Source organism: Gopherus evgoodei, chromosome 1, assembly GCF_007399415.2.
Source record: "Gopherus evgoodei ecotype Sinaloan lineage chromosome 1, rGopEvg1_v1.p, whole genome shotgun sequence".
NCBI lineage: Eukaryota > Metazoa > Chordata > Testudines > Testudinidae > Gopherus > Gopherus evgoodei.
Window position 1 is genome coordinate 242091581 of NC_044322.1, and position 20023 is coordinate 242111603.

The following is a 20023-nucleotide window of genomic DNA, read 5'->3' on the forward strand; positions in this document are numbered from 1 at the left end:
GGAAGCCAGGCTGTGGCTGGTGTGTTGCTGAGTGGCTGCTGGGATCAGAGTTGCTGGACCAGGGCTGTGGCTATACACAGACACTCAGGCTGTGACCTGCATGCTGTTTGTGAGGAGCCCAGGTTAGGAGCTACAGAAGCAAAGCATTGTGAGGTACCCCAAGTTGCACAGCAGACATGACACAGTCCCACACTGCTCTGGATTGCACACCAGAATGTCACGAAGACTGAGATGGATTCATAGATTCTAAGGCCAGAAGGACCACTGTGGTCATCTAGTCTTACTTCTTGTTTAACACAGACCATAGAACTTCCCCAAAATAATTCCTAGAGCAAATCTTGTAGAAAAACATCCACTCTTGATTTAAAAATTGTCATTGAGGAGAATCACCACGACCTTTGGTAAATTGTTGCAATGGTTAATTACCCTCACAGTCAAAAATTTATACTTTATTTCCAGTCTGAATTTGTCTAGCTTCAACTTCCAGCCACTGGATTGTGTTGTATCTTTGTCTGTTGGACTGAAGAGCCCATTATCAAATATTTGATCCCCATGTAGGTACTTATAGACTGTAATCAAGTCACCTCTTAACCTTCTCTTTGTTAAGATTAACAGACTGAGCTCCTTGAGTCTATCCCAATAAGGCATGTTTTCTAATCCTTTAATCATTCTTGTGGCTCTTCTCTTAACCCTCTCCAATTTATCAACATTCTCCATGAACTGTGGGCACCAGAACTGGACACAGTATTCCAGTACCAGGCACGCCAGTGCCAAATTCAGAAGTAAAATAACCTTTTTATTACTAGAGATTCACCTATTTATGCATTCCAGGATCACATTAGCTTTTTTGGCCACAACTCATGTTCAGCAGATTATCCACCACGACCCCCCAAATCTTTTCCATTCAGTGAATAGACTGACAAGTCCTGAATGACCATATCATCTTGTTCCTACTAATCAAAGAATGGGAATGGCAGGAAAGGCAAGAGCAAAGGGACAATAAGAAGACATTCAGTAAATTCTCCAAATGCTATAAAATTGTTATCTCCCTCCCTTCACCCTCAAGACCTGGGAAGGACATAATTACCTTAGTCAGACAAAGCTTATTATCCTCATCCCAGGCTGGGGGATCAGTCTCATCCCCCAACAGAAGAGTCCAAAGACCAGGGGACTAGGACTAGGAGAAAGCTGGGCCATCCTGAAGGCCACTGTGTCTGAATATGAGGCTATCCACATGCCCACCTCAATGAAATGACAGTGAATGTAATCTGCACACAGTATACACCCGAGTAGGGCATGGAGGTCAGAAATAATTGCTGCAGGTAGTTCATCTGACATTGCACATCTGCTTTATTGCCATTTAGGGTGACCAGATGTCCCAATTTTATAGGGACAGTCCCGATTTTGGGGTCTTTTTCTTATATAGGCTCCTATTACCCCTCACCCCCATCCCGATTTTTCACACCTGCTGTCTGGTCACCTTATTGCCATTGCAAATACACTCCTCTCTGCAAATGGAGTGATCAGACCTGGAAAGTCTAGTCTTTGTCTCTCACTTCCTTCCTTTGTAAATTAGAGATACTCATCTATCTAGAAACATTCTTAGGCTTACCTTATTTATGTATGTTAAAGAGATTTGAGATCCTCAGATGGAAGATGCTATAGAAGTGTGGAGAATTATTATGGTTAAACAGTGCTGTCTGTTTCACAGCAATATCCACTTTTGATAACTTTGTGCAAGACCCTTTTAAATGAAACTGCTTTTAGAAAGAGAGATTTAAAAAAATGAATGACCTTCAGTCACCCTCTCAGGCCTAAGAAGGAATGAATGAGATGAAAAGAACTGTTGTACTCCCTTTTGTTACTCAGGGTCTCTGGAAGACTGTGTCATTGCAAAGTCCATTATATATAAAAAACTTGAGCAATGTTGCCGGAAGGTATCGGGAGTTCTGCATTGTTTCTGTAGTGGTGAGGAACATGGAGTTGTGTGTATTAGAACAAAAGATGAGCAAACAGGTTCTGATTAAATAAGAACTAAATTGAAACTGTGGAACTAAGAGCAAGTCTACATTACGGGGTTAAATCAACTTAAGTTACACAACTCCAGCTATGTGAATAATGTAGCTTAGGTTGACTTATTGTGGTGTCAACATCGCGCTGGGTCGATGGGAGAAATTGTTCTAAGGATGAATTTATCATCTCTGATTCGTGTTTCCAAACATTGGCATGAGAATGAATTATCCTTTCTACAGTGCTTCACATAATTATCATACAGACAGACCCAAGATATAAATTTTGGAACAGCTCTAAACTCCATCAAAGTTCAAGGACAGATCTCATGTCCTAACTCTTATAATCTAAAAATAGAGACAGTTGCCAAGTTCGAACCTGGAGACAAACTTCTCCAAAGTTTGAAAGAATTTGGATCTGATTTTCTGGTTAGATTCCATCTTTTAAAGGTGGGCCCATGTTGTAAAATTCAGATTGTGTACCGAAAATTCCCATAAATGAAAGAGGGTTGACATTAACTCTTCTGGTTCAGGCCCATCTTGGCATTAACCTCTCTTCAACATGCCCCCTCTTGACTGGATATCCATTCCATCTCTTCCTCATGACACCTAAAGTAATGAAAATATCTAAACTGAATGGATTGCACCAATCCTATAACATAATAAGGCCCCAGTTCTGCAAACATCTATGCGTGCTTGACTTGAAACATATGCAGGATTATTTTCAGGATTGGGGGCCTATGGCTGGATTACTCACCAATAAACAAAATTGGAAAGGTGATAAATAACAGGAAGACATGGGGAACCAGGTTAAGGGCATCCACGAAGCAGACATTTTTTAGGACTCCAGCACTGATGTCATAGGCAGAAGCATTGTCATTACCACAAAATGCGACTTTCATTGCTTCCAAACAGCCTGATTATTACAAACTAGAGACAAAACACAAGAGAAACAAAAAAAAGTAAAACATCCAAAATGATCACCAAAGTTTTTTACATTTCTTTTAGCTAAACACAAAATTAAAACGCATCATTGAGGCTTTTTTAGTTATGAGCAGACTAAATAATTCAAAGAGAATAATTTATTAGACATACGTAAACTCTGATCCTGCAAACTCTTATGCACATGCTGAAAGTTAACCTAAAGTGTCCATAAGTGTTTCCATGATCAGGGCTTTATTAAAAGTATTCACTGAATACATACTGCAAATAAATGTTGATCTCCATCAAATTCATGAACAGCTCACTGCACATATTCAATATTCCAAATGCAAAATGGAGATGGTCAGGAAACCAAAACATGTTTTAAAACCTTGTTTCCATTTTTCATCAAAAATTTCAATGTGCCTAAAGCTAAGAACATGTGTAATTGTTGGTTGGATTAGAGCTATGGAGTCTCAAAAATACCACAGTATGTCTTCTGCAGTCTCCCTTCTTCAGATTTGTTGTTCCAGGGCTACAGTGCAAGCCCTCTACCTTAGTACTCATTATCGTTTATAAGAGAATCAAGCAGGATTGAAAGTGAACTGCCTCCTTAGAGATATCTTTCCCTCCAGCATATGCACACTAATTTGTTACGGTAGGATTATTCATGAATGCTTGGCTGGTGACATTGTTAATTCTTTTAAAATATATTTTTAAAAAAAATTAAAGACATTGGGAGGAATAAACCACAAAGTTCCTGATTCAGCCAAGCATATTTGCTTGCACATAAGTACTTCACTATTCAGCAAAGCACATGCCGAGTTCCCATTCAAGTCAATGGGACATAAATACGTGCTCATGTGTCTTGCTGAATCAGGATAATAAAAAATTACTCGGACTACACAAAATGTAAGAAAAAACAAGGTTAGCTGAGTTTGGTGTCTTAGCAACAGGCCAAATCCCGCTTGCCTTACTCACACACATAGGGCTGTTGACTTCCAATGGCATTATTTGTGCAAATAAGGCAAGTATGATTTGGCTCAAGAATCTCCTTAGAATGAACACAAACATAGCGTTTTTAAAAAGAGTACATGCAAGTTTAAAGAGACATTGTGAGCCTCAGTGAGACCCGCATTTCAGTTCATTTAATAAAAGCAAACAAGGAGCTAAAAGGGCTTTCAAAATTTAATTTGAATAGAAATGCCTTCATTAAACAGGTCTTCTGAAAAGTGTTTAATAAATTGAATCATTTTTCAAACACAGTAGCAATGTACTGGTTGAGGAAAACCAGCAATTGAATAACTGCGGGTCACATTAAGACCCAGATCAAACTCAAATGCATGGGTTTAACTTTGTGCACATGAGTAATCTTTTCAAAATCAATGATATTATTTGCATTGTTAAAGTTAAGCATGTGCCTAAATGTTTGCAAGACCAAAGCCTAAATGCTGATTTACACCCATGTGATCAGTGAGATTTCACTGAAGAATTTGGCACAGCATCTACATTCAACAATGTACTATGACCATTAGAGATTTTCTGCCAACAAGGAATAAAGTGCAAATAATTCTCCAACTGGTTAATAATGAAAACCAAATATAATGTTAAAAATATGTTCTGTTTCAATAATCTACTGAGTTATTAGCAGGATACAAAAGGAATTTTTTAAAAACGTATGGAGGTTGTTTATTTATTTATTTTTAATCCTGACATGTTTCCCTTTAAAAGAAACATAATGGTAATCTGCAGAAAAGCTTAAATGCTGTTGCCTAATCTTTATGGAGGGTCAGAAGTTCCATGGGAGTTCTGCTGGGAATTTTCTTCCCTTTCCCACAAGCAATATGACTACATTCTCACACAGCTGAGTAGGCTATCATGCTCTGGTTGTTAGACTGAGATTAGAAGGCAGGCGGATCTGGGTTCTAATGCGTATTCAATCACTAACACTTTGTGGCCAGTGAGATCCAATTAGTCAGCTCTAAAACTGAGTAAAAGGATTGTGACATGAGAAACCATGTCTCAGTGATCAAATGGAGGAGGGGATGTTTGGACTGTTCCTTCACTGGGAGAGAGATGGATCGTTGGGACCAGAAGTTTCCGTAAGAGAGTGAAATGTTAATTGTGTGAAGTGAGTGCCCTCAGCTAGCCTGTTCTATCCACCAGTAGTCTGTATACTGTCATATCTGATCTCTGACAGTGGCTAATCTTGGATGTTTCCAAAAAATATTCAAAACAATCGTAATATACATATGTCACACTTCAGGGCAACTGCGTCCATATTTCTCCCTTGTGCTCCACCAAGGGCCCCCAATCTAGCCTCCATGCTCCTCAGGCATCACCTCTCTTGGGTAGAGACCTGTGTCTCTCTCCCTCCTCACTGGAGTTTTCCAGGCTGCACAGGCCCCTGTGTTATTCCAGCAAGCCAGACTGTCTATGCAGGGCACCATCTGCACTTTGCTTTCTCTTTGAAGGCTTACGCACAGCATAATTGCAGAGGTCGCAAGTCACCACACAGCTCTAAGCAAGTACATTTATTCCTAAGGTGGAAGCACTATAGAGAAATCATATAAAACACCATAAAGGTTGCTATACGCATGCTAAAGGCTTATCAGATGTCACCCATCAGTCTCATGGACCTTAGTAGGCCAAAGTCATTCCAATCCTTTCCAGTAAGTATTGCCCCCCGTCACCACCCTTGGACAGACCGTCCTGTCCATTTCCTGGATCAGAAAGCAGGCTCTGTGTAATCTCAGTGTAAACTCAGGCTATTTATCCAAAAGGCCTTTCTTTGTCTGTTGGTCTCTGGAGAATACAGTCTGAACTAGTATATGCGAGCCTCTCCAAGCAGCGTTATTTCTCTGGAGGTGTTACAACCTGAGCAAATTTGCCCCATTGTTCTTAGTTCTTGAAGGAGCTGTGGCCCCCCAGCCCCATGGAATTACATACAAACCCTGGCTCACAATGATACATACATTTAGTGAGATCTCCCAAAAATATTGCAGGAAATTGCATAGCTGTCTCAGCCTAATTTTGCAACTCTATTATAGCAAACCTACAGCCATCTAATACCTTCCTTGGCGTTGTTGCTGCAAACCACAGCCACTTGGCTATCTGTGGTGAGAGCAAAGATAGAACTCAGATTCTCCTGCTCCAAAAACACAGACACATAAAGCCTGAGACTTTCTGTTATTGTCTAAGGCCTGTGTCACTCAGCTGAGCAGTTCAGGCTCCACCCAGGAAATGGCAATAGCATAAACAGATGTTAGTAGAGCTAGTCAAAATATTTACTGAAAAATCTGAAAGATTTTTTTTTGTTTCCATTATATTTTGGAGTTTTTCAAGGAATATGTTTAATTTTTTTTTAATGTTCAATTTTTTCATTTTTTTTGGAAAGTGAGAAAAATGTAAAAAAGCCACTTTCTCACACTTCCCTCCCCTTTGAAACAAGGGGAATTTTTAACAAGTCAGATCAGTGGGCATTTTCCCACCTTCTCTCACTTTTTTGCTTTTTGTTCCTTTTTTCAGTGAAAAAGTGTTGGGGTTTTTTTTTTAAGAAAAAGTTCAAGAAGTGTTCTGTTACCCATTGAAATGAAACAACTTTTTGAAAAATATTTTTGTTGAAAACAATAATGTTTTTGACCAAAACAAAAATGTTCCAGAAAAAAATTCTCTTTGGTCAAAAAAGGGCATTTTCTATTTGAAAAGAAGTTTTGACAGCAAATTTGCAACCAGCTGTAGCACTACCGAATGCACATCACTCTTTTATAAACTCTATATTTGTGGGGTCATGAAAGAAAAAGGCCATGCTGAGAGAGAATTAATCTTATAGGAAATTTCGAGAGTACTCACTTGCAAAAGTTTGTTCAAACAATTGACTCACAGTGTGAACTATATAGACGAGTTTACTGTTCCAAATAAGGAAGTGGAACTTCTCTTAGGAAGTGGCAGAGAAAATCTGCAGTTACAGATTGGGTATTATAGGTACTAAAAAGGCTGAATAATAAAAAAGGAACTGTAACATTTGAGTTTGATGTTCTCAGTCCAGTTCTCAAGTGTTTATTTCACAAAACCCACTGTTTGGCATACATTAGCACACTTTGTGACTTCAAAGACACATGGTTGTGGTGTTCAAATGATCACACAGCATATACTATTTAAATCTTCCCCAGTTGTCTTCCACATTTCCAGAGTTTCAGCTCTGGTGGGGGTTTTAACTGCTTCTATTCAGGTTATTTTCTTAATTTGTTTTACTCCTGGTAACATGTGGTGTTCAGTTCAGCATTTTCTTTTAAATATAGGCTGTAACAAATCTGTCCTTTTAGGCCTATAGTAAACTGTTTTATTTAACTTTTGTTCCTGTGATGCGGTGTCCACCCAACACAAGGTCTGAACAGGCAAAATAGGCCAATTAACAGAATAAGCTGCACCTGGAAGAGAGCCAGGGATTGATAAGGGACTGAGGAAGTCCAGCTGGGGAAGGCTTTTAAAGAGAGAAAGTTGGTGATAGGAGGAGGGCTGCATGTAGGAGCTCTGCAGTACTCCCTAGAGTGGAGGGGAGCTGGTTAGGTAGAAAGAGGAGTTCTATGGGGAGAGTAGGCCATGGGATCCTGCCTTGGACTAGACTCTAGTAAGAAGATGAGAGGGAGCAGAGGAAGCTCCAGTGGTAAACCCAGAGGTAGGCCAAGAGACAGAGAAGTGAGGTAGGACAGAGCCCAAGAAAACAGCAACAGAATCAGAGCTTGAGCAGACTGGTTGCTGGGCACAGGTTTCCTGGGATGGAACCTGTACTAATGGGTGTGCCTGGGTTCTCCTACCAGCCAGTCGGAAAGTGGCACTGGCTTGGAAGTAGATCAGAAGGCTGCCTGGGACTGCAGATAGACAGTTTTTCTAGTGAGACTGATATCCCAGAAGGAGAGGATTGTAGTGACCTGATTGGAGGGCAGAATCACAAAGAGACAGCCCCGTGAGCCCAGAGAGAGACCATGGGGTGAGCGATTGGGTGCCTGACTGGGCGAGAGCTAATGCCGAGATGTAGCCACAAAGTGGTGACTGAGTCCATGACAGGTCTTCACAAAAATCTAGAGCTGGCCAAAAATTTTCAAGTGAAATTATTTTCATTGAAAATTAGCCTTTATCAAGCCCTGAAACTGCTCTACATACATGGTGTGCCCTGGGATCCAAAGGAATCAAAGAGCAAAAAAGTGGATTAAAGTTACCTTTGCCCCAGTTCCATCAACTGTGTCAAGCAGAGTTAGAATATAGCTGAAGATACAGATCTAAAACTGAATTCAAAGTTGACTGAAGATGCAAACAAAATAATAATTGAAGTGCAATGTCATTAATTTAGCAAGCCCATATTAAAGGGAGATAGCTATAGAAACACAACAGAAGTAGACATGTGTGACTCTTTGAAGAGCTAGGTAGAGAGGTAAAGCTGGTCAAAAATTTTCCATCAAAACATTTTTGATGGAAAGGGGCTTTTTAGTTACATGGAATTGAACTCTTGCGGGGTGTGGGGGAATCAGATTTTCATTAAAAAAAATGAATGCCCCCCAAATGGAAAACATTTAGGATTTTGGCAACTAGAAATTGCAATTAGTGGGTGGCATGGGGGGGGAGGGCTGTTTTTGAGTTTTATTTTGTTTTTATTTTGTTTTAATTGAATTTTTTTGCAGGAATATCATTTCCTGCCATAGACTGTGTGCTTGAAGTGATGAAGACAAAAGGGATGAACATAAATGCTTGTTTGTCGTTTGGTCTGAAAAGTTTATGTATGATTTTTTTCTTCAAGCAGCATTAACTGCTGCCCTGTACTTCTGCTAACCCTTTTGGCTCCTGAGAAAGCCATGCAGGGTGAGGGACCCACCCATCAGGAGGGCTCTCTGTAGGGTTACAGAGTCCAGGCCTCAACAATCCCCATTATTTGAGATGTCAAGCCCACTGACTCCTCAGTAATATCCTCCCTTTCAACTGAGGGGAACATTCCATGGAAACTCTGAGTCTCCTTATTGAGTTTTCTGGACTCTATATCTCCACACGATGTTTTACCAGAGGAGACCTCTCAGCATGTTTCGTTATTGCTCATGTTTCTGACTGCAAGCTAAATCAGACCAATAATCTTTGAAACTTGGTTCCGTTTTATGTCCCTGTCTTAGTCAAGTACTCAGACTTAAGCAAACAACTGTTAGCTGACCAGATGGGCAATACTTCAAAAGACAAAAGGAAATAAGGCTGGAGAGAGGGGTGGAGGCTGGCAGGATGAAAAGGGTGGACCCAAGCCGGTTTCAGGGACGATATGCTTTCAGCTCTCCTTTTATTCATTCTGAAAATCTGACGCCTTGTTGGTTTACTTTGATGAAAATTATCTGGAAGGTAGAGAGATCCTGCAATACCTAAAAATAAACCTGCAGCCACTAAACATTCGAGATTTTGTTGTAAAACTCCCACTAGTTAGCAAGATGGGCCTCTCTGGTTTTGGACGGAGGTACAAAGCTTGATAGTATTGTAGTTAACAGCAATTGCTACAAATGTGGTTCAGGATTAAATAGTTGCCATGGATCAGAAGAAGGCTGAGGGGGAAGAAAAGCCAGTTCATTACAGAGACATGATAATGAAAACATGTCACTCTTATCCTAAACTTTGTAACATACCAAGGAACTTGGTGACTCTGAAAAGAGGCTCCATTTAAGGATCATCAAATGGTGATTCTCAAGGAATGAGCCAGACATTGAGATACCTTTTTTATAAAGGATTGTGAAGATGACAATGAGGAAATGGTGGATAATATTTAAGACCCCACACATCAAACCAAGATCAGTGCCAAAGCCCTGGGAATTCTAACTGGGCAGCACTTTACTTTATACAATGTTTATGAAATCTAAAACTTTTTCAAAGTAGGGGGAAACTTGTTTTAAAGTAGCACTTAAATGTTGAATATAGTTCTCCATAGACATAGGTCTTATTTTAACTGGGTTATGATTCTGTTCTCTATGCACTGCAAGGCATTTGTGACTATTAAGAAAAGAGAGTAAAATGTGGGCCTAAAGCACTCCTTGTTCCTTGGAGCACGAATCCTTTGAACTTCTATGTCAAAAGTTATTTTTCCTTTGATCTTTAACCAAATAACCAATATGTCTTTACCCCAGAATCAAAATATATCCATGTATTTATTGCTTTTTCAGGGTTTTTTTAACCTCTGTTTTCTTCCTTGTCTTGCATGTGATGTACATTTTCTGTTTTTTATTATATATACAGGATGGATAGATTAAACAGGCAGATATTTACAAAAGTACTCAATGGTTGACTCTGCTAACCAGTGGATTCATTATAAAAGGCCATACCTTTGCTTGTCGTTGTAGCATTTCTCAATATTAAGGTGATGGAGAAGCAGAAGAAAAGTCTACAGTGATCTCTAACAAAGAAAGGCAAATCCTGAAATCAACCCGGTTTCATGGGTGTAACTGTCAGCCTGATCCTGAGTTTTACCATTGATTTCAGCGTGCACAGGATCAATGTGTAGAGAGCAGAGTATTTCCCAGAATTCTTTTCCTTTTCTAACGTAAACTTTTTTTTGTTTGAATTTTTTTTCACCCTAACGCTGCCTGACTCTGCATAACACAGTCTGAGCTATTCAGAACTTAGATTATCTGTTATCAGTCTGGTCAGATCGGAAGTAAAGTTCTTACAGTTCGAGATGTGTTTGTTTTATCAAAAATGATCCTATATATTATATTTTTCTTATTATTATTTCAACCAGGAGCAAATAATTTAAAGATATTTGCTAGCCTGATAACCACTGTTCAGATGATGTTGGGCCCTGAGGTGATAAATTAATTATTCTAGCTACTCTACTGTTTTCAAAGCACTTAGCAATATATACAAAGAGCCTGATTCAAAGTCAATGGAAGATTTTCATTGACTTTAAGGGGGTTTTGATCAGACCGCAAATGCACGGAAAATACATTTTTGAACACATTAATGAATGTTCAGGAAAATATAGGATTAGAGCTGAAGCCGAGCTAAACATAAAACTGACACTGAAAAGCAATTCACATAAATATTTACAGCTGTCTCTCAGATACAATTCTCCTGCTTGCTTCTTTTTTTGGAAACTTCTTAATACAGCAATTTGTGCAGTTTCAAATGGTAGCATGCTACACCGGCTGCTGTGAAACAAGCTGGGATTTAGACTTCAGACATTAGGACGGGACAATTGTAAAATCAATTTAAAAAAAGAAACATAACCCTATGAACAACAGTGAAAGCATCAGCAGTTGGGAATATTAAAGTCTGAGCATATTGGTTTGAAAAGGAAAAGTTAAACAGATTTGAACTGTAATCCCCAGGAAAATGCAAAGAGAAGTCTTGTCCCACAGACATAAGGGGAAAGAGAAGGTTAGTGGGAGATAACAGTGGGGGGTCTTGTTGCATGCCCCGTTTCTTTGCTGAATGTTAGATCAAACTCTGTAGCTTACCTTTACATATATATACACAAAATATCAAACCCAGTTTTCCCTTGGTTGTGCTATATGATCAATATCATTCCGATGGCAGGATTCTCCTCCACTTTGTGAAGCAGCTCCAAACCCTGGAGTGGATTATTTTTAGGCTGGTGAGGGGAAAATCAGCTGCTGCCTCCTATCGAGTTTCCAAAGTGAACAAACTTTCCTTGTCTTTCTCACACACTCAAGAGGGCAGGAAACTGGGAAGAGACAAGCAAGCAAAAGGCACCAATTTTTAGACTCCTGAAGCTCCAATCCCAGGGCACCCAGGATTCCTCCAGATTGCATTTATTTTCATTTTCCTGGGCTGAAGTGCTATGATACAAAGGGGTTGCATCATTCTGCACAGATGATCATCAGGTGATTATTCTAGAATAATCAATATGCCCCAAGATGGTCAAAATTCAAAAGGGCGTGAGTGATGCAGCTTTGTAAAACAGTATTAGTAAAAAACATAGCTCTACGTTTGAGACTGCAATTTTGCACATCATCATGAGGATATGGGAAAAACTGGATCTACTTGGATCCTACCAAATTTTGGCTTAGAGCTTCCAAATTCTATTGTTAAAATACAGAATAAGTCTAGTCACTTTTAATGCACATAAAAAAAATGAATTGGAGCAGCTGCACTTCTTTGCAGGATTTTTTTTTAAGTGGGTAGAATTTTTAATTTTGGGACAAAAAAGAAAAACTAACTGTGCCAAGTGCCAGAAAGAAGTTTTTGTGGTGCTGCTGCACCCATTTACTACAGTCTCTGGATTGTTTGGTGGCCTAGGAGCTACTGCATATTTGTTTTCTATTTAGAAAGTAGAATTAGTATACGGAAATTTAAAATAGCAGAATCCAGGCATGAGATATCTATTTTTTCCAATGCTGTTGAGTGGAATGCATCAGGGTTCAGACTTTTCCATCAAAGCAAGAGCAACTATCCTTATTTTCTATTTAGATTGTAGAGTTTAGGGCCAAAATTTGGAAAGATCCAGCTGAATCCAGATGCCAGATCCAGGATCTTGCAGTACTATTGTACCACTATTCATTATGGTTGAGAATATTTTGGTGCAGTAGGAGTGGTTACACTTGTTCTTGATTCAGAAATGAGAATTTGGGAGCTTGTAGCCAAAATTTGGTTAGATCCTGAAGAATCCAGATGTTGAATCTAGGTTTTTGCAGTGCACATTTTTCAAGATTCGAAAGGTTTTGATTTTCTAAAAGGGATTAGACTTGTGCTCTGATTTAATTGTATAATTTGAAGGCTTGGGGGAAAAAGTTGACAGGATTCAGATATAAGCAGTTTTTACCTTTTTCCATTATTTTGTTACCCTGTCAGTCTGGAAAGAGATAGTGGAAACCTCAGATTCATAGAAGAATACCATGCTTAGTTTCCCTCCATCTACTTATGTACATCAAACCTTCAGCTACCTTGAGTTACTATGACAATTTTCCACCAGGCATTTCCTTGGCATTTCACTTTTTATTTTTTTTAAATTCAGAGAAAGTTTTACAAGAAAAATCGTAACATGGGCTTCTGAATTTATATATATATATATATATATATATATATATATATATATATATATATATATATAAAAATCCTTTAACAGGATCAAAATAAAATCTCAAAATGTTCTCATTAGTGTTTAAAATAGTATTGTGATCATGACATTTCCTGGGAGGGCAGATTCTGAGCTAATTTGATATGGAGACACACACGTTAATGCACAACAAAAAATTGCTTAAATCTTTCGTTTCCTATGTCACACTCTATTTAAATGGGAGTCCTTCAGATCTGTTCTTATTGCCCTGTCCACTTATTTGCCATTTTGAGATTATGAGAGGGGATATACAATGGGTGGAGAAATTAGGTTGTAGCTCCTCTAATGTAATATTTTTAATAGCTCCTTTGAAATGCTTTGGTCAACACCCTCCAGAGTCTTCAAAAGGTGAAGTATAGTGCTGGTATGGAATTTTTTGATGAAACATTTTTTTCATTGGAAAAAGCCAACTTGTTGAAACCAAACCTTTTTTTCCAAAATTGTCAAAATATTTTGTTTTGGCCTTTTTTAAATTAAAAATTTCAGTTTTCTATTTGAAACATCTTTTTGTTTTGAAATTTAAGCTAATTATTAGGGGAGGGGGTCAATAGTCAGAACTGAAAAGAAACATTTCAAATGTATTGAAACAAAATAGTTTAGTTGACCTGAACCCCATTTTGTTCCTGATTTTTTTTTCCAGTTTGTGAAAATTTCCAAGATGTTGACTTTTCATCCCAATTTGGGATGGGGAAATATTTTGATATCCCAAATATTTTTGTGGGATGGGAAAGCAGTTTCCTGCCCAGGTTTAGTAAAGTGTTCTGTTCTCAACCATTGCCAAAGTCTGTGCTCCTTGTTTTATACTCAGGAATGGGGGATTGGTTTCAAAGCCATGCAGTAATTGTCATTTTATTATCATAATCAGCAATCTAAAGAAAAACTCTCTCACGATCAATACAAGGCTCTCCCCCTCCCATGCCTGCATGTATCAGAACAATAATCTCCATATCAGAACACTCTCCCACGTGGAGACACACATCATTCATGCAGTGAAAATTATTTGAGGTTTTTTCTTATTTGTGGAGCAGTTTAAAACATGAGTGGAATTTAGGATGGGGGAGGGAGCTGGAATCAGGAAACTAGCATAAAGCTGCCTAAATCCAGGGGTTATTTTTAGGGGCAGGCATAATAAAAATTGCCTTATGTAACACTGTTCTGAAAAAGAAGGAAAAAGCTGCCATTTTCCCATCTCTTGTGGGCAGGTTCCCTGTCTCCCCTCTCCCCAGCCAATCTGATTCCCCATCCACCTTCCCCCTCAGCAGAAGGGACTTACCCGGAGGTAAGGCAGGAGTGTTGGCAGGCGCCTGGCTCCTGGGGATTAATCTTTGGGATGCCAGGTATTTACTACTGCAGTTTGCTAGTGACTCGATAAGGATCAGCCCAGCCAGCAACCCCGGGGAAGAGAGAGACCCAGCAGAGCGAGCGGACTGCTGCTGACTCCAGGGCGAGGGAGAAGGAGGAGGATGAGAAGCACACAGACCCTTTGTTTTCATTTTTAATGAGCAACGTTACAGCCCGTTTGTGCCCCAGCCCCATTCACCAGCCAGCTACCCTCCTGGAGGGGCGGCATGGGGGCACTCCGGAATGCAGCTGCAGGGGCTGCTCCCTGATTGGAGCGCACAGAGCGGAGGGAGCCCAGCCATCAGGCACTCCGTGTGGCATCCCCAAAAGGGGAGTGTAGTCTGGTAGGATCCCCTCTACTCCCTCCCCCCGCTGCCCCCAGCAGTGACTTAGTACGAACTCCTGCTGATATTATACCCAGTTGTAAACTCCCTCGTTAGAAGCCACTGGAGCAAGTTGTGTTCATTTTCCACTTCGTGCTCACTTACATCCCCTCTAGCCATATGTGCGAGAGTCTGTGCTGATGTGAATTAGGCACTGAGGAGCTGGAAGAAGATGTAGGTTAAAGAGGGAAGCTACTATAATTGGCCCCTTCCTAGACTTCTTTAGACATTGGCCGAGGGGTGGACATAGGTTTACATTCAAAAGCCTCTGACTTTTGCCCTGTGAATTAGGAGAGCCCAAGGCTTTGTCTACACACTACATCATTTACAGCGGCGCAGCTGCACCGCTGTAGTGCTTCTGGTGAAGATGCCCTAAGCAAGGGGTAGCTAGGGTTACCAGACATCCCAATAAAATCAGGACGGTCCCTATTTTGAGGAGTCTATCCCGCATCCCGACCAGAGTATGGTCAGGATGCCATTTGTCCCGATATTTTGTTTCCTGGTCTTCGGCAGCAATTCGGCAGAGAGTCCTTCAGTTGCAGATGGTCTTCAGTGGTATTTCAGTGGCGGGTGCTTCTATCTTTGGTGGCAAGGTTTATTACCCACCACTGAAATACCGCCGAAGACCGTCCGCAACTTGAGCACTCTCCGCCGAATTGCCCCCAAACTCCCGGATGGGTGAGTGTAAAAAAAAAAAAGAAACAACCCCCTCTGCGGCGGTCCCAATATTTTCCCCTTAACATCTGTTCACCCTAGGGGAGGCCAACCAGTGGCTCTAAAGCCACATGCAGCTCTTCAGAAGTTAATATGTGGCTCCTTGTATAGGCACCAACTTCAGGGCTGGAAGTTTACAGGTGCCAACTTTCCAACATGCCAGGGAGTGCTCACTGCTCAACCCCTGGCTCTGCCCCCACTCCACCTCTTCCCACCCCCTCCCCTGAGTCTGCCATGCCCTTGCTCCTCCTACCTTTCCTCCTCACACTGAGACTCCTGCATGCCACGAAGCAGCTGATCAGGAGGTGTGGGGAGAGAGGGGGAGGCTCTTATCAGTGGGACTGCTGGTGGGTGGGAGGCATTGGGAGCGGGGCGGGGGGAGCTGATGGGGGGGCTGCTTACTATGGCTTTTTGTCAATGTACATTGGTAAATTCTGGCTTCTTCTCAGGCTCAGGTTGGCCACTCCTGCCCTAAGCTGATGGGAGAGAGCTCTCCTGTTGGTTTAATAACTCCTGCCTGCGTGAGAGTGGTAGCTGTGTTGGCAGGAGAATGTAGCACTGTCTACACTGGTGCTTAGGTCAGTATAACTTATGTCATACCCCTGAGCACCGTAAGTTATGCCAAAGTATTTTGTAATGTAGAAGTGGCTTAAAATCCTCATCCAAACCCATTAAAATCAATGGAAAGATTACCATTCACTTGAATGGGCTTTGGATCCATTCCTAAATGAGAGCCTAAGAGTAAGGCCTGGTCTACACTACAGAGGTCAGCATAAAGTAGGTTACATCAATACAACTCTATAAGCATCTATACAAATGTAGCTCTAACCACTACGCCGACTTAATAACTCTATCTCCGTGAGAAGCGTGGCACTTAGATCAATGTAATTAGGTCAATGCAGTGTTCATGTAAACATGGCATTGCTTACATCGCTGGCTGCTGCCTTTCAGAAGCCATCCCACAATGCCCCACACTGACAGTTAAATTGGTGCAAACGCTCCTAGGGAGGACACACACCATCGACACAAGGAGATAGTGTGGACATGCAAAAGCAATATAATTACTGTGGTGGCTACATGTCAATGTAATTTTGGTCGACTTAATTTTGTAGTGTAGGCTTGCTCTTTGTCTACACTATGGGGCAGAGCCATAGTGTAGCCAGCCTAAACGAAGAAGTTTATTCATTGCTGTAGGAACACCTCCCCAAATGACACTAGCTAGGCTGACAGCAACGTTCTTCCATTGACATAGCTCTCTCTACACTGGGAGTTAGTTCAGCATAGCTACATGGGTATGGATTTTTGATAACCCTGACCAACACAGTGGCCCACCCACTTAGCATCCAGGCCCACCCCACCCTGAACCCTGGCTCTGCTTTGGCCCTAGAGCTTGCCCCACTCCGCTCACCTGCTCAGCACTCCTCCAATGGATGGGTCAGGGCCCTTGCCCCCCCGCCACTTTTGGCAAGGTTCTGTCACCCCTTGCTCCACCCCCTGTGGTCACTGCTTCCTGAGCTGGCCCTGGAGCCAGGTCCCCCCACCCAGGTGGCTCTTCCTGGCTGTGAAAGCTGTCTCACCTGCCCAAAGGTGCTGGTAGCTGAGGAGTAGCCACACTCGCGGGCACCAGCAGCAGCGGGAGGAGATGGGGAAGTGCCATAGCTGCCCGCTCCATGGCACCAGCCAGAGCAGCAGCCACACTGCACTGCTCGGCTCCAGCTTCCCACCTCTGATCTGGCTGGGGGCGGAGCCTCGGGGGGAGGAGTGGAAGAGGAGGAGGTGGGGGTGTGGAGCTGCCCCTGGAGCTGCCCCCCTCTGATTAAGGCACTGCAGTGCCCATCCAACTGTGCCCATGGACTTGGGACTTCTGCCCCCTGGGGCGCTAGGACTCACAAATCCCCTGCAACCAGCTCGTGGCCCCCTGGCAGGCCATGGAACCCCAGTTGAAAACTGCTATTTTAAGTATTTGTTGGGACTGATCTTGGCCAGAAAAAAAAAAAAGGAGAGAGAGCATTAGAGACAAAATCCAATAGCATTTTTTTTAAATTTGTTGTTTCTATGGAGAAAATATTATGGGAAATATGCTATATTCAACAAAAGGCACAGAGCAATCTAAATAGAGAGGAACTGAATATGGAGAGAATCATGAGAAAATCCCAATCCTCAGAAATCGCCAAAGGAAGTGGTAGTGACCAAGAAATAAGACTATATTTACATTGGGGATTTGTCCCAATTCCAGCCATGAATGGACAGCTAATGGTATAGCTGCACCAACGATACACCAAATGTAACCAATAAAGCTACTATTTGCATTGTTAAATCTTAGCCCCACTTGAAGATGGGTGCAAAAACTGTGGCTTAGAGCAGTTTGCCCTATCTACACTAGTAGTTTGCATTGGTGCGGCAACACTGGTGGATTTCTATTGATGACTGAAATCAGGGCAAATCTGAGCCAAGGCCTAATATCCCTGAAAACCCTTCCCTTCCTCTTCATCCTTCACTATGGTTTACAAATCCTAAAATCAATATAAATGGTTCTATTAATATGAAGATACAATTATTCCAATAAAACAGTTTTTAAAAAAAATTTCCTGCAGTATTTGCAAATGAAACATTACAGTATCTGAAATTTACTAGAAAGTAACTGCAAACAAAAGTGAAATTGAGCAATCTGGTTTCAGTATCCAAGATCACAGAAGTACAAAAAATAAACAAAATGCATAAATACTGAAAAATAAATTAGATGTTTAAAATTCTTTCAAAATCAAAGGCGCTAGGCAAAGACATACTGTATATTTGATTTTTAACATGAGAGGAGTTCCTTTAATATTGCAAATTTTTCCAGTTATAAATGTTAAGAAGAGTTAAAGGTTTTTAAATCAATCATGTATCCTTTAAGCAATAGAATGTTCATCCAAAATAGCATGTATTACCTTTTTTATCCTTTTAAATCTAAACCCCACCAAATGCAATCCACCCAACATCTTTTAAATGCATCTATAGCATAAATGACATTGCTTTTTCCATCTCTGCTGTATTTATGTCTTGCCTTTTAGACTGTGCTTGGACAATGTTCGGTGTAGGTCCATGCAACCTCATTGTCCTCTTTTTACACTAGCAAATCAATAGCCCTTTCTAGTTCAATTTTGCCCTTATCTGGAAAGACAATAGGTAATAACCTTTCAGGGACAGAACTAAGGCCTGATTTTGTTTCCATTGATGTAAATGAATAAAAAAATCACAATGGGGAAAATTTTCAAAATCACCTAAATTACTTAGTAGCTTAAGTCCCATTTTCAGATTTAGGCTCCCAGGTCACTTTGGGGCTTTTCAGAATTTTACTTTATATCTTTTTGATTTTTAAGGCATAAAAATAAAATGAACAACATGAGATAATATTACAAGTGCCAGCTGCTGTTACTGTGTAAAGTGACACAGCCTGTATGACTATGATGAAAAATGGAAACAATTTCAAGAATGTAATTGAGATTAGACTTCGTGTTTCCATTAGAACTGGCAGAACACAGCCAAACCATGCTCCACTGCACTCTACCATTCTAATAACTGTAACTTTACAACTTGTTTAGAATTTCAACAATGTCATATTTTATTACAGAATAAAGTTAAGGAAAGTTGAACCACTAAAACTTGAGGGAATTTCCTTTATTGGAAATGTAGAAATTTGTTGGCATACATCAGCCCCGAAATTCAACATTGTAGTGTCCAAAAGGTCGTGCTTTGGTTTGGTATTTCCATGAGTTGTGACTTATCCTTCAAACAGACAATATTAATGAGGAGACCTTAAGAGAATTTATTGATGTCTTATCTTTCTTCATACAAGCCATCTTGTACAATTGTCATACTTTTTAACAAAACCAAGTTAACCATATAAGGGCCCAGTACTGTCCTATTGAAGTCAAAGATCCAGATCATCAGCTGGTGTAAATCGGCATAATTTTGCTTAGGTCAGTTGAGCTACGTTGACTAACACCCAAAAAGGAACAAGTGCAGTGGGAGTATTTCTTGAAGTCACGATGCCCAGGCTACCTGCACTCAGGCTGTGTACCTCCATAATGGTGCTGGGAGCTGCTGCCCTTTACTCCAGTGGCAATGGCAATCCATTCCTTCTTCAGTGGAGTCACGCTGCCAGACTTCCACCACTAATGGAATCTCTTCATTCCTGAAAGGGGTTTCCATGCTGGGTCACAAAACTCTCTGACAGTCTAGGGCCCACATACTCAGCTCTTGCCTTATCCCATATCCTGTGGAGAGGTGGACCATTTTCCCATCCTCTTTCACCTCTTAAAGCCCACACTTTCCCTCCATGCTATAGAAAGCCCTTCTGTGACAAAGGGATTCCATGGGCAGTCACTGATGGATCCAAGCACCCATGGGAGGATAGTCACCAAAGAGTACAGGAGTAGCTAATGGGTGTGAGCAACAGGAGGTAGCATTGTCAGGAAACCAGCAGTGCCATGAGTTGTTGTGGGGTACCCTGTGGTTGGAATGGATATGGATCTCATTTAGGTTTTAATTTTCCAGTGACCTCAGGTCCACTCCAA

The 20023-nt window shown here is 40.9% G+C and overlaps 1 protein-coding gene across 6 annotated transcripts in view; it reads right to left on the minus strand.

Annotated features, from left to right (window-relative positions):
* Positions 1-14399, minus strand: part of ABCC9 (ATP binding cassette subfamily C member 9) — a 112274-nt gene extending 97875 nt beyond the window's left edge. For 3 of the 6 annotated variants that reach the window (XM_030541373.1, XM_030541355.1, XM_030541339.1), the window contains exons 1-3: positions 14300-14399; positions 11408-11634; positions 2767-2939 (exon numbers count right to left, since the gene is read on the minus strand). In XM_030541373.1, the coding sequence (XP_030397233.1) occupies positions 2767-2911 (145 nt within the window). In that variant the 5' untranslated portion in view covers positions 2912-2939; positions 11408-11634; positions 14300-14399. The remainder of the gene's footprint in view (positions 1-2766; positions 2940-11407; positions 11635-14299) is intronic. The other 3 variants (XM_030541346.1, XM_030541364.1, XM_030541380.1) reach the window with 2 other exon arrangements.
* Positions 14400-20023: the final 5624 nt, after the last annotated feature.